This window comes from Myotis brandtii, unplaced genomic scaffold (assembly GCF_000412655.1).
Source record: "Myotis brandtii unplaced genomic scaffold, ASM41265v1 scaffold638, whole genome shotgun sequence".
Classification (NCBI taxonomy): Eukaryota; Metazoa; Chordata; class Mammalia; order Chiroptera; family Vespertilionidae; genus Myotis; species Myotis brandtii.
The window spans coordinates 418,289-431,157 of record NW_005370445.1 but is presented as its reverse complement, the minus strand read 5'-3'; the positions used below and the strand labels follow the sequence as shown (position 1 = coordinate 431,157).

At 54.9% G+C, this 12,869-nt stretch overlaps 1 protein-coding gene across 1 annotated transcript in view; it reads right to left on the bottom strand.

Annotated features, from left to right (window-relative positions):
• Positions 1–12,869, bottom strand: part of TRPM2 (transient receptor potential cation channel, subfamily M, member 2) — a 43,683-nt gene that overhangs the window by 10,760 nt on the left and 20,054 nt on the right. Inside the window, exons 12-21 of the mRNA XM_014528493.1 lie at positions 12,794–12,865; positions 10,661–10,798; positions 9,322–9,451; positions 8,973–9,118; positions 8,058–8,170; positions 7,215–7,428; positions 6,402–6,520; positions 5,829–5,961; positions 5,211–5,382; positions 848–1,031 (exon numbers count right to left, since the gene is read on the bottom strand). Of these exons, the coding sequence (XP_014383979.1) occupies positions 848–1,031; positions 5,211–5,382; positions 5,829–5,961; positions 6,402–6,520; positions 7,215–7,428; positions 8,058–8,170; positions 8,973–9,118; positions 9,322–9,451; positions 10,661–10,798; positions 12,794–12,865 (1,421 nt within the window). The remainder of the gene's footprint in view (positions 1–847; positions 1,032–5,210; positions 5,383–5,828; positions 5,962–6,401; positions 6,521–7,214; positions 7,429–8,057; positions 8,171–8,972; positions 9,119–9,321; positions 9,452–10,660; positions 10,799–12,793; positions 12,866–12,869) is intronic.

The window sequence follows — 12,869 nt, the reverse complement described above, 5'->3', positions numbered from 1 at the left end:
TGACCAAACCAGGGCCCGGGCCCAGGAGCAGCATTGTCACTAAGTGCTGACGCGCACTCCTCCACCCTGACGGCCTCAGACAGCCGCTGCCCCGCCCAGCGTCCCTCCTCTGCGCAGTGGGAGGCCTGCGCCAAAAGCTTCCCCCCTCAGGATCTTACTTCATGCACCAAACACCCTGCGAAACAGTGCTTTCTCCGAGAGCACCGAGGCTGCGCGAGCGCCTGCATGCGAATCCCGCTGCCCCCTGCATGTAGCTGTGCCCGGCCCCTCGGGGAGGTGACTTCTCTGTGAGACGCCCAGAGATTCCTTGACCATGAACCTGGAGTCCACCCCCTACAGCCCCCTGACCCCAGGCGCAGGGAGGAGTGAGCCTTTGCTGGCCCCCAGCCACCATGTCCTCCCGCAGCCTGGCTCACGGCTGAATGACCAGACCACTGGTCCCCAGCAGCAGTGCCCTGGACAGATGCAGCAGTGCCTGGGACAGACAGCAGTGCCCGGGACAGACAGCAGTGCCCCGGACAGACAGCAGGGCCCCGGACAGACAGCAGGGCCCCGGACAGACAGCAGGGCCCCGGACAGACAGCAGGGCCCCGGACAGACAGCAGGGCCCCGGACAGACAGCAGGGCCCCGGACAGACAGACAAACAGCAGGGCCCTGGACAGACAGCAGTGCCCCGGACAGTGGCCAGGGAGAGTGGCTGGCACAGTCCAGCCTGGGTTGAACGGGGCACCTCAGAGTGCCTGTGTCCTGGGTCCTGGCTCAGGGTCCATCGGCACCGATGGTGGTGACGGCGGGGGGCAGGGGGGGGCAGCGAGCTGGGCCTGGGCGAGCCCCAGCAGCACTCACTTGAACATGGCAATGAGCAGGTTGAGCAGCAGGATGTTCGTGAAGAGCAGGTACAGGCAGAGCAGGATGACCGTCAGCCACTCGGGGAAGATGGGCCGGTGCCGGGTGGCGTCGCTCTCGGGGCACTTGGGCTTGTAGGGGTCGGTGCCATTGGGGCTGCACTGGTCCAGGCTGAAGTTCACGCCTAGCATGGGGAGGAGCCAGGGAACGAATTGTATGCTAAACCATGGAGGCACAGGCCTGGGCATCTGCACGTCGGGGTGACCTCAGCTGGCGGCTCAGCCCCAAAGAGAGGCGTCCATCTGCACCCAGGCATCCCCTGGGGGCAGGATGTGTGGCTGCCAAGGGAAGCCCCCCGAGCCGGCCTCCTCTGCAGGCTGGCACGGGACCCTGCCCAGGACCAGCCCTCCCCACCAGCATCTCCCAGCCCCGAGCAGGGCTGGCTCCGGGCGGGCACCGTCATTGCTAACACATGGGTCCCAGCCTGGAGAGCCCCATGCGGTGGAGAGGATTCAAAAGGAGAAAATTAACAACTAGTGAAAAGAGAAGGAGGATGAGAAAACAGGGCTGCAGCGGCCATGGACTGGCAGCAGGTGGTCACAGCCAGATGCAGTGCCACGCTGGTAGAGAAGAGGACATTCCATAAAACTCAAATTTCAGTTGTGCATGAAAAGATATCTAAGGAAACACACAAAGTCGTTAATAGTGGTTAGCTCTGGGATGTGGATTAGGGACCACATTTTTCTTTATTCTTACCTTGAATTTAAAAATTTTTTCAACAATGGTTATGCACTGTTTTTTTTTTAATCAGATATATTTTTGAAAATGTTACTAATTTTCTGAGACAGGAACTCACTACCATCATTATAAATATCTATATTAAAAAGAAGAGCTCAAAATGATAACGTAGCCTTCCACTTCCGTGAACTAAAAAGAGAAAAGCAAACTAAATCCAAAGCAAGCAGAAGTAAGTAATAAAGGTCAGAATGCAAACAAATAAAATAAAAAATATATTTTTAAAAACAAAGAAAACCAAAATCTGGCTCTTGAAAATAAGCAACAAAATCACCACCCTCTTTCTATACTGATCAAGGGGGAAAAACGAAATGGCTCAGATTACTAAAACCATAAATGAAGAGAGGACCTCACTGCCAATGTTACAAAAATAAAAAAGAACTATAAAGACATACTACAAAAAAAATACTACAAAAATTGTATGCTAACAAGTTAGATAACTTAGAAAAATGGACATATTCCCAGAAAGACATAAACTACCAACTGAAGAAGAAACAGAAAACACAAATAGACCTATAACAAGTAAGAAGATGGAATTCGTAATTTTAAAACTTCACACAGAAAAAAGTTCAGGCCCAGATGGCTTCGCCGGTAAAGTCTACCAAATGTTTAAAGAAGAATTGAAGTAAATCTTTCACAACCTTTTCCAAAATATAAGAAAGGAGGGAATACTTCCTAAGTCACTCTATGAGGCCAGCATCTCCTGATACCAAAAGAAGACAAAACATGACAAAAAAACTACAGACCAATACCCTTTGTGAATATAGATGCAAAAACCCTCAACAACATGCTAGGAAGCTGAGCCCAGCAGCATAGAAAGAGAATTATACACCATGACGCAGTGAGATGTATCCAAGGAACCTAGAGTTGGTTGAACATCTGAAAATCAATGAATATAATAACATTTCAATAGATCTGAAAAAGGCATTTGACAAAATCTAACATCCTTTCATAATAAAAACACTCAAGAAACCAGGAATAGAAGGGAACTTCTTCAACCAGATAAAGGACATTTACAGGAAACCCACCACATCCTACTTAATAGTGAAAGACTGAAAGCTTCCCACCCCTAAGATCCAGAACAAGATAAAGAGATGTGCTCTCAAATCTTATACTCATCATTGTACCAGTGATTCTAGCAGGATAAGTAGGCAAAAAAAAGACATAAAAGGCATCCAGATTGGAAAGGAACAAGTAAAAGTATCTCTATTTGCAGAAGACATGATCTTCTATAGAGCAAATCCCAAGCAACCCATTAAAAAATCTACTTGAGCTAATAAAAAAGTTTGGCAAGACTTCAGGATACAAAATACAGTATATTTCTATACAGTAGCAACAAACAATACAAAACAAAATTAATAGAACCATTCTATTTACAATAGTATGAAAAAATGAAACCATTAGGAATAAATTTAATAAAAGTAGAACGACTTATACACTGAAAACTACAAAATGGTATTAAAAGAAATTATAGACCTAAGTGGAAAGACATTCCATGTTCACAATCCAAACCCTAGATGCCTTTTTTTTCTTTTTAGAAATTGATCAGCTGATCCAAAAATCCATGTGGATCCAAAGGACCCAGAGGCCAAAACAATCTTGAAAAAGAACGAAGTTGAAGGACGGACTCAAGCTTCCTGATTTTTAAACTTAACATAAAGCTACAGAAACCAAGAGAGTGTTGTACTGGCACAAGGACAGACATACAATCAATGGAATAGGACGGTATCCGTATGTAAAGGACTCTAACAACTTAATAAAAAGACAACCCACTTGGAAAATGGGCAAAGGTTAGGAATAGGTATTTCTCCAAAGAAGATACAGAAGTGGCTCCGTAAGTACATGAAGAGGTGCTCAACATCATCGGCCATCAGGGAAATGCAAACCAAAACCACAGCGAGACACACTTCACACCCACCAGAGCTGCTGGGACACAAGAAGCCGGCCAGTGACAAGTGTTGGCAAAGAGGCGGAGACACGGGCGCCTCGCGCACTGCTGGCGGGATAAAAATGGCGCAGGCGCCGTGGGATACAGTTTGGCAGTTTCTCGTGGAGTTACCATTAACCCAGCAGTTTTGCTGGTAGGCATACATCCAGGAGAAATAAAACCAGATGTCAACACAAAAACTCATACATAACTGTTCATAGCTACACTGTTCCTAGTAGCCAAAGAGGGGAACAACTCAAATGCTCACTCACGTAGGGAGAAACAAAATGTGGTCTATCCACACAGTGGAATATTATTTAGCCAGGAAAAGGAGTGAAATACTAACGCAGGCTACGATATGAACGAATCCTGGAAACATTATGCAAGACACAAAAGACTACATGTCACGTTATCCAATTTATATACAGTGTCCACAAAAAACACTCTACAGAGATGAAAAGGAGGTTCCCTAAGGCTGAGCAGAGGAGGGAATGGGGAGTGACTGCTAACTTGTGTGGGTGTCTTTTTGGGGTGATGCAAATGTTAAATCAGATTCTAAAGGTAAGTGGATATTTGCAAATGTAAAATTAGATCCTACATTTTAGATTCACACTTCACACCCACCAGAGCTGCTGGGACACAAGAAGCCGGCCAGTGACAAGTGTTGGCAAAGAGGCGGAGACACGGGCGCCTCGCGCACTGCTGGCGGGATAAAAATGGCGCAGGCGCCGTGGGATACAGTTTGGCAGTTTCTCGTGGAGTTACCATTAACCCAGCAGTTTTGCTGGTAGGTATGTATCCAGGAGAAATAAAAACATATGTCAACACAAAAACTCATACATAACTGTTCATAGCTACACTGTTCCTAGTAGCCAAAGAGGGGAAACAACTCAAATGCTCACCCACGTAGGGAAAAACAAAATGTGGTCTACCCACACAGTGGAATATTATATAGCCATGAAAAAGGAGTGAAATACTAACGCAGGCTATGATATGAACGAATCCTGGAAACATTATGCAAGACACAAAAGACTACATGTCACCTTATCCAATTTAGATGCAGTGTCTACAAGACACTCTATAGAGATGAAAAGGAGGTTCCCTATGGCTGAGCAGAGGAGGGAATGGGGAGTGGCTGCTAGTTTGTGTGGGTGTCTTTTTGGGGTGATGCAAATGTTAAATCAGATTCTAAAGGTAAGTGGATATTTGCAAATGTAAAATTAGATCCTACATTTTAGATTCTAAAATTAGTAAATAAAGGAAAAACTCAGTATACAAAAAGTTCTTTCCAACTGGGAGGGAGGAAGTTATTTCTGACTGGGGTGGAAGAGAAGGAATAGGGTGGCACTAATGCTGGGGAGGGGGTGGCACTGACGCCCGGTGCCCCAGGCCACGCCCTCGGTCCACCCGGACCTCAGCCGAAGCTTGGAGGTGCAGCTCAGCACCCATCCCCACCCCGGCTGGTGCCTTCCCCGCTCGGCTGGACAGTGTGTGCACCTGCCCTTTCTTTCCCCAGGGGAACCCCGGGAGCTCCCACCCAGGAGCAGTACTGGGCAAGAGGGGAATACCCACCCTCCCCTCCTCCCAGGACCCCTGCTGGCATGGGGGCTCCTTTCCCACGTTGTCAGGACCTCGTCTTACCGTCGATGTAGGCCGGCATCTGCCCAAAGATGGTGAGGTACGACTGGTACACGACTCCCCGGAAGATCCAGTCCACCCGGCTCTCATTGTGGATGAGGATGGCCTGCTTGGCCACTCCGAAGGACACCACCCACACGGCCAACAGGAAGAGGAAGAAGAAGACATCCTTCATCTGCAGAGACAAGGCGGCACCGGCTGCAGCCCCACACACGCCTTGCTCTCCCTGACGGCAGGCGGACCCCACCCTCCATGCCTGTCTGTGAACCCTGCAGTGGAGGGAGAAGTAGCCAACACCCACGCTGTAGGAGCTCCGGGGACACGGCCCTGGGGGACTGCTGCCATGTGCTAATGGGGTCCTGAGCACACTCCAGTGTGTAGGAGGGGTTGGATGTGACTGTGACCCACAGAGGGGATCAAAAGGAGCTGTAACAGAGATCAGGAATGTGCTGTGGCAATCAGGGAGGGCTGCCTGGAAGAGGTGATATACAGGAAAAGACCTGACACAGGTGTGCCAGGAGGTGAGAGCCCAGCGCCAAGCAGGGATGTGGGATGCTAGGTGTATGCTTAAGCCCTGGTGCGCCTCACTTGCAACTGACATCAGGCCCCTCATCTCCTTACCATCCGCTTCACGATGATTATCTTGGGCCCCAGCGTCTTACTGATGGTAAATATGTGCATCAGCCGGAGGCAGAACATGATGAAGTCCAGAGAGAGGACAATGCGTCCAGGGTACAGCAATCCCGGGATCAGCCTGGCCCAGGGCAGAGTCAGGGACCTCAGCCTGCTGTTCCCAGAGCCTGTCCCCAGCCACCCGCTCACCTGCCCATGCCCCTGTGTGGGCCCTGGAGGCAAAGGGCTCTAGCGACTCCTGGGCCCTGAAGTGCTAAAAACCGGGTGTGAGCTCAGGGGACAGAGTCTCCAGTGGGGTGCTTATTCTCCAGAAAGATCTAGAAGCCCAGCCTCGGGCAGGTAGCCAGGCTGTGCAGGCATCCTGGGACAGGAAGCTGGAGGGGTCCCTCAGCTTCACGGAGAAAGGGGACTGTGCATGTGGCAGCCATCCCCAGGGTGGGCAGGGTCGCCCACTGGACAGACAGACTCATTCAGAGGTAGCTAAGTCCCCGAGGGTGGCCGGCTCTGGTCCAGTCTCGAGCCCACCCCTGGGCAGGCGCCTGAGGGGAGAGGGCCGCTCACCGGCAGGTCAGGCCCGCTATGAAGAGCAGGATGGCAGCGATGTCCAGCTTGTTCCAGAAGTCGCTGAAGTACAGGAGCGCCATCTTCACCAGCCCACACTCGTCAGGGTCGTAGAGGAGCTGCGAGAGGATCGCTATGGAGGTCTGGCTGCCGTCACTCTCATCTTACCCAAACTAAAATGCTCGCTCCCTCTGGAGAGCGAGGCTACTGGGGAGGGGACGGATTCCCACCGCTGCCGTGGGTCAGGAACAGCAGGAGAGGGGCCTGGGCAGGAGGTGCCACTGAGCACTCCAGGTGCAGGACCTCAGCCCTGCCCAATATGCAAATGAGTGTTGGGGAAGCCCTCCCCACCGGCTCCCTGCAGCTCCAAGAGGAGGGGGAGACCCTGGAGTGACCATGAGAGCCTGGCAGGGGTCCCCACACCTCTGGGTGCCAGGCCCCAGACCCAGGCAGCTGCAGGGTGGGGCTGGCGGCCCCATGAGAACAACCAGGTCCCTTCATGGACCACCGGACTGACTCGGGGAGAAGGGTGTGCCCTCGGTTGTGGGGCGGCCCCTGTGAGCCTGGCCCCTCCTGGGAAGGTCTGGCTGCAGGAGGCCGTGGGGAGCGGAGGGGAGGCTGGCAGACAGGCGGCAGCACCACGTCGCCCGCACCTCCTTCCATTGCTCAGGTCCTGACAGGTGGCGACGTTTGCAGTGTGAGCAACGTGGCCCAAGGGCCACGTGAGACAGTGGCTGTGGCGGGTGGGAGGGGACCAGTGGGCAGGGAGACATCACCCCAGCCCCAAGGACGGTGAGGGAGGGGTGGACGCACCTGCCGCAGCTCCTCGCAGACCAGGGAGAAGAGCCAGAGGTAGATGAGGCGCTCGCACCAGGAGGGCGAGGGCTGGAAGTCCACCATGAGCACGTAGGCGAAGAGGCAGAGGAAGGAGAAGTAGGACAGGATATTCAGGTGGAAGATGACCACGGGCGCGTTGAAGAAGGCGCGGACCCGGGCCAGGCCCCGCACCGCCTGCAGCCTCCTGTCCCTGCGGCGACAGCGAGGCCGTGAGGGGCCTGACAGCCTGAGGACCTGAGCCACCCTGGCCCAGGCCCATGTGCTCAGGGAGTCCCTGCATGTGCTCACACCGTGGCAGGGAAGGGCGGACACGCCCCTATAGCCCTGCACACACAGCTACAGCAGAGGCCCCACCAGACACCCCGAAGAGCGAGGACCCCAACAGAACCTGGAGCCTGGTTCCCTGAAGCTGTAGCAGGTCCTCCGCCACTCAGGGCAGGTGGGTGCCCAGGGCAGGCAGGTGCCCGGGGAGGTGGGTGCCAGGGCAGGTGGGTGCCCGGGGAGGTGGGTGCTCAGGGCAGATGGGTGCTCAGGGCAGGTGAGTGCTCAGGGCAGGTGGGTGCTCAGGGCAGGTGGGTGCTCGGGGACAGCAGGTGTTCAGGCACAGGTGAGGCCCTTCCCTCTGCCTCCTGTCTGAATGCATCCCCACCACCTAGGATCCAGTCACAGCCCTGAGGATACATGCAACTTGCCCCTGGTGAGGGCATTTGGGATCACCCGCAGCCCTGCAGCCCCGCAGCCTGTAGCTCCATGGCCCCCAGCCCCACATGCCCACAGCCCTGCAGCCCCCAGCCCCACAGCCCTGCAGCTGAGTGGCACCTGAAGGAGATGAGGCCGGTGGTGAGCAGTGGGAAGGCCAGCATGCACAGGATCACCCGCCAGAGCCCGTTGTCCACGGAGAGCTGGCCCCACCACACCTTGGTCAGGAAGGCCTGTGGACAGAGGGGCCAGCTTCAGGACAGTGGGCCCTCACCCCATCCTGACCTGGGGCTCCCGGTGCCCCACCCTTGAAGGGGAGTCCACATGCTCCAGCACAATGCCCTCTGGGTCCCCCCAACCACAAGATTCAGAGGGTGGCACAGGGCAGGCCTCCACCTGCCAGCTGAGGAGCGGCTCCAGGTGGGCCAGGCTGGGCTCTCCCAGAGGTAAGGGAGGAGAGAGGGGGCCCATACCCTGGCTTCTGGCTCAGGGCCCATCCTCCCGGCTCTCAACAGCTGGCCCCTCTGAGCACTGTGTGGAGGCGGGGGGCGGGGGGTAAAAGAGGGGAAAGGACTCCTCCCCACCGTCTTCCCAGGCCCCAGCACAGCACGGGGCATGATAATGCTCCACGGACATGGTGACAGCACAAAGCGATGCTCAAGGAAATGCTGGTGTTCTGAAAGCACCTGCCAAACTCCAGGCCTCGGAGTGCGTGGAGGAGCTCCCTGCTCGTGGCTTTCTGCCCCCTCCCGAGGCCCCAGGTGGGGGACTGACGCCTGGCCCCTGGGGCCACGGGGGGGTCAGTGTTCCAGGTAGGAACACCCTGTGTGGAGGTGACTCACCTCCCGCCTCTCATTTAGCATCAGTTTCCTTCCCCATAAACAGGGGGGAGGAGGGCCTCCAGGGGTCGGGCACCATCCCTGGTCCCAAGGGACCGGAACCTGGTGAACACGTGCGCCCTCTACTGAGCGGGGGCTGCCTCTCCACGCCAGCACCAGGGCGGCTATTTCTGGAAGCAGGCCCTCCGGCGGTCACCTGGATGCCCCCGTGGGACACGAACTTCATGTCCTTGGCCTCCAGGGCCAGCTGCAGGCAGGTGGTCTTGCCCCAGGCCTCTGACACCCGGGTGAGCAGTTTCTGTGCTCTCTCCTCGTCCTTCCGGTAGCACTCGGTGAAGACGCCTGCGGAGAGGGGGACCCTGTCACAGCAGTAGGCTCCCCTCAAAGCGGCCCCTCCGGACGGCACAGGCGGGACCGGAGTGGAGCTGAAATTTGGGCAGGGACCTCGGGGTAACACAGAGTGACACCGAGGGGCTGGGACCCGGGACGAGGACCCCAGGGCGACTCGGGTGCTGAGCGAGCAGGAGGCCCGGCCCTTGACTCACCGATGGCTCTGAGCTCGTACTGGTCAGCGAGGGCCAGCATCTCCTCGGAGCTGTCCGTGTCCTCCTCCTCCTTGGAGAGCTCCTTGAGGATCTTGCTGCAGGCCAAGGCCGCCGCGATGCAGTCCTGGCTCTGGGCCAGGAGAGCCACCGTCAGGGCCCGTGGGGTCCAGCCGGGAGCCACAGGCACACTGCCCGGGGTGATGAAAGCAGAGACCCCGAGGCAGGGGCCCCTGGGCGTTGCCTGCTGTGGCCCCTCTCCTTCTAGACCATCTGGGTCACCCACATCAACACAAATACCATTTCTGAGGCCCGGCCTCCTGCACTGGCCAGTGGAAGTGGTCTGCTTGCCAGGCAGCCGCCTGCCCACCCAAACACAGACTGGACACAGGGCGCCGGCCCAGCACTGCTGGCAGGAGGCCCAGGCTCCCAGGGCATCTGGTCAACCCCAGGTGTGGGGCTGAGGGCCAGAGAGCACCAATGGGGAGAAACAGGACGAGGCCCTGCAGGTCTCCGTCCGGGCTCAGGGCTCCCTGCCTCAGTGGCACCACCAGACCCAGGCACCAGAGGGCGACTGAGAACATCTCAAGGAGGTGCTGGGTCTACAGGCAACACCGGCCCAGCATGAGGGCTGGTGTCAGAGCCTGGGAGTCTGCGTTTGGCCTTCCACCCCCAAGCCCCACAGAGCACCTGAGGCCACAGTCAGGCCCGGCCCAGCCCAGCGCTGACCACCCTGCCCCCCAGGAGAGGACAAGCCTCCCAGGACCATCACCAATGCCACGCTGCTGGTGACAACGGGGGAGAGAGCTAACTCCTCGAGAGCAATTTGGAAATCCCTAAAAACAGGGGCCTCTCTGAGAAAAACTTATTAAATTTTACTTTCCCCTAAAGAGGAGAATCAGCTGGGGCCAGGGTCAGGCAGGGGCACCAGGGCCTGCTCCCAACCAAGTAACAGATGGTCTCCTTGAGATCCCCAACAGCCAATGGAGAGACGCGGCCCCTCCCAGGACGGAGCCCGCCCTGCAGCCTCTGAACGTTCCGGAACGGCCACAGCTCAGGCGCTGACCCCCAGAACCCACGGGGACCACAGAGGAGGCTCTTGCTGGCCATCCTCCTCCCTGCATAGACCTGCAGGAGTTTGTGTGTCTTGCCTTTTAAACAATTATTTCCTTGCCTAGAGCTAAGCCCTCTGTTCTCAACACTGGACACCCCGAGTCCCTTCAGGTGTTGTGACGCCCACTGCCCTCCCTCCACGGCTCTGACCACCCCACCTGCTGTAGGTGCTGGGCTTGCCGGCCAGGCTCCCTGTCACAGGCCCACTCACAGCCACATGTCTGGTTACCTGAGCCCAGATGATTTCTGCCAGCTCCCGGCGGTTCTGGACGATGGCCCAAATGAGAAGATCGCGGACCGGGTCCATGGTGAAGGCGACCTGGCCCGATGAGCGTTTGTAGAGGGACCGGAGACTCACTCCCTGCACCTGTGAGCGGTGGACAGTCAGAGCCCTTGCCGAGGTCCCCATGAGCATCAGGCTCCCCAGGGGTGAAGGTCCTGAGCACGGCCCACATCTTCTCAACCTCTGTCCCCCGGGGGACGAGCCCTGCGACCTGCATTTTCAACAGCACCATGAACACGGGGTTATAAGCCCATCACTCTGGATGTAGAAACATCCAGAAAGTGGGATACCAGTGGCTCTTGCACCAACATTTGCAGATCCTGTTACACTCCAGGCAGCTCAAGGTTGCTCAGTCCTACCTGACCCCATCCAAGCCCCTTCCTATGAAGAAAAACTCTAACACAGAGTCTGTTGCCAGAGCCATGGCTCTGAACTCCTCAGGGACCCGCACCGTGTCTTGTAACAGAGAAAGCAAGCAGGAAAGGCTGCTGGACAGACACTGAGGGTCTGTGAGAACAGGAAGGTCCTGGGCTGCAGACCCTCTCAGGCCACATAGGGACACAGGCTTCCTGCTGGTCAGACAGCCTGGAAACAATTCCCAGAGACAGAGCTCACATCGTCCATCTCACACACAAAGCTGCACTTTCTGTAAGTGGTTTTGGAAGTTTCCCAAATGCCCATCTTTATAAAAAAAAAAAATTGGTTTATCTTCTTAAATTACAGACATGGTCAAGTGTGAGCTTCCATTTTGGACTTTTTAAAGCACCTTCCCACGGGGTATCTTAAATACCCTGGAATCAAGAAGAGCAGAACCGCAAACACGTAAATCTCGGCCACAGTCACGTCTTTCTCGGGGGTCGGGCACAGCTTGCCTGGGACAACGAACAGATGCGAAAACCTAAAAGAAGTGGGTCATTTTCTAGCAGGAAAAACAAACAAAACCCAATCTGATCTTAGATGGCAGGACCACCACCAATGCCACAAAGAAATCATCAGGATAGAAAATGAACAAGTTATCAGAACTTCTGCCCAAAAAAGGCCCTGGGCCCCGACGGACTCTAGGGGAGTCTGCTGAGCTTGTAAGAAGCAGTGAATTCCGGCCACATAAACTGCTCCAGAGCAGAGAAAGAAGGAAGGCTTTCCAGAGGGTTTTTACAAGACTAACACGGAACTGGTACCAGAACCTGACAAAGACAGCCCCCAAAATAAAAGTATAATCAAAGCCTTAAACATTCTGATGCAAAAACCCTGAACATATTGGCAGCAGAATCCAGTGTCATGTTAAACACATCTTACACTGCCATCAAGCTGAGAGTCAAAACAGCTATAAAAAACACTTCACTATCAGAAAATCTATTAAAATAATCCCTGAAGGTCAAAGAGCAGTTCAAGTTCTCAAAGGGAAACTGACAAAACAGCACTGAGGCTTCGCTTGTAAAATCTTAATGACAGGAGACCAATACTCCCTGATGATACACCAGCGCCATTCGTAACACAGATGAGGATGAGACTAGCAACACCCGCTCCTGGCCGGTGCTGGGCACCTCACACAGACCTGGGTGGAATATCCTGACCTGCCTGTGAGCCCACCCGGAAAACCAATTACAGTCGGTGAGCAGGACTGGGGGGTCCAGAGCCCAATGGGGATCATTTTCCTTACATAACCTTGTGTATCATTCGAAATTTTCAGAAAGACTGTATTTGGAGACAGGGTCTCTAAGGAGGTGATTGGGGTTAAATGAGGTCATATGGGTGGGGCCCTGACCCAACAGGATTAGAGTCTTTATAAGAAGAGGAAGCAGCAAAGAGCGCTCTCTCCTGATGGGCACGAGCAGAAGAAAAGCCATCTGCAACCATGGTCTCAGGCTTCCAGCCTGCAGAGCTGTGGGAGAATACGCTTTTGCTGTGTAAGCCCCAGTCTGTTGTACTTTGTTATGGCAGCTGAGCAGAGGAAGGCAGGGAGTGTATTTCTTTTCTAATAAAAATATAACCTAACTATTTTTTTAGAAAGCGCTAAGGACACAGCAGTGGCCCAGCATGCAGGCCACGCCGAGCGGGGGCCACGTTACCAGCACGCACGTTGAGCTTGATGTGGGGCACGGGCAGCAAGAGCCGTGGCCGGTCGCTGGAGCGGGGCCGGGGGTACAGCAGCTGC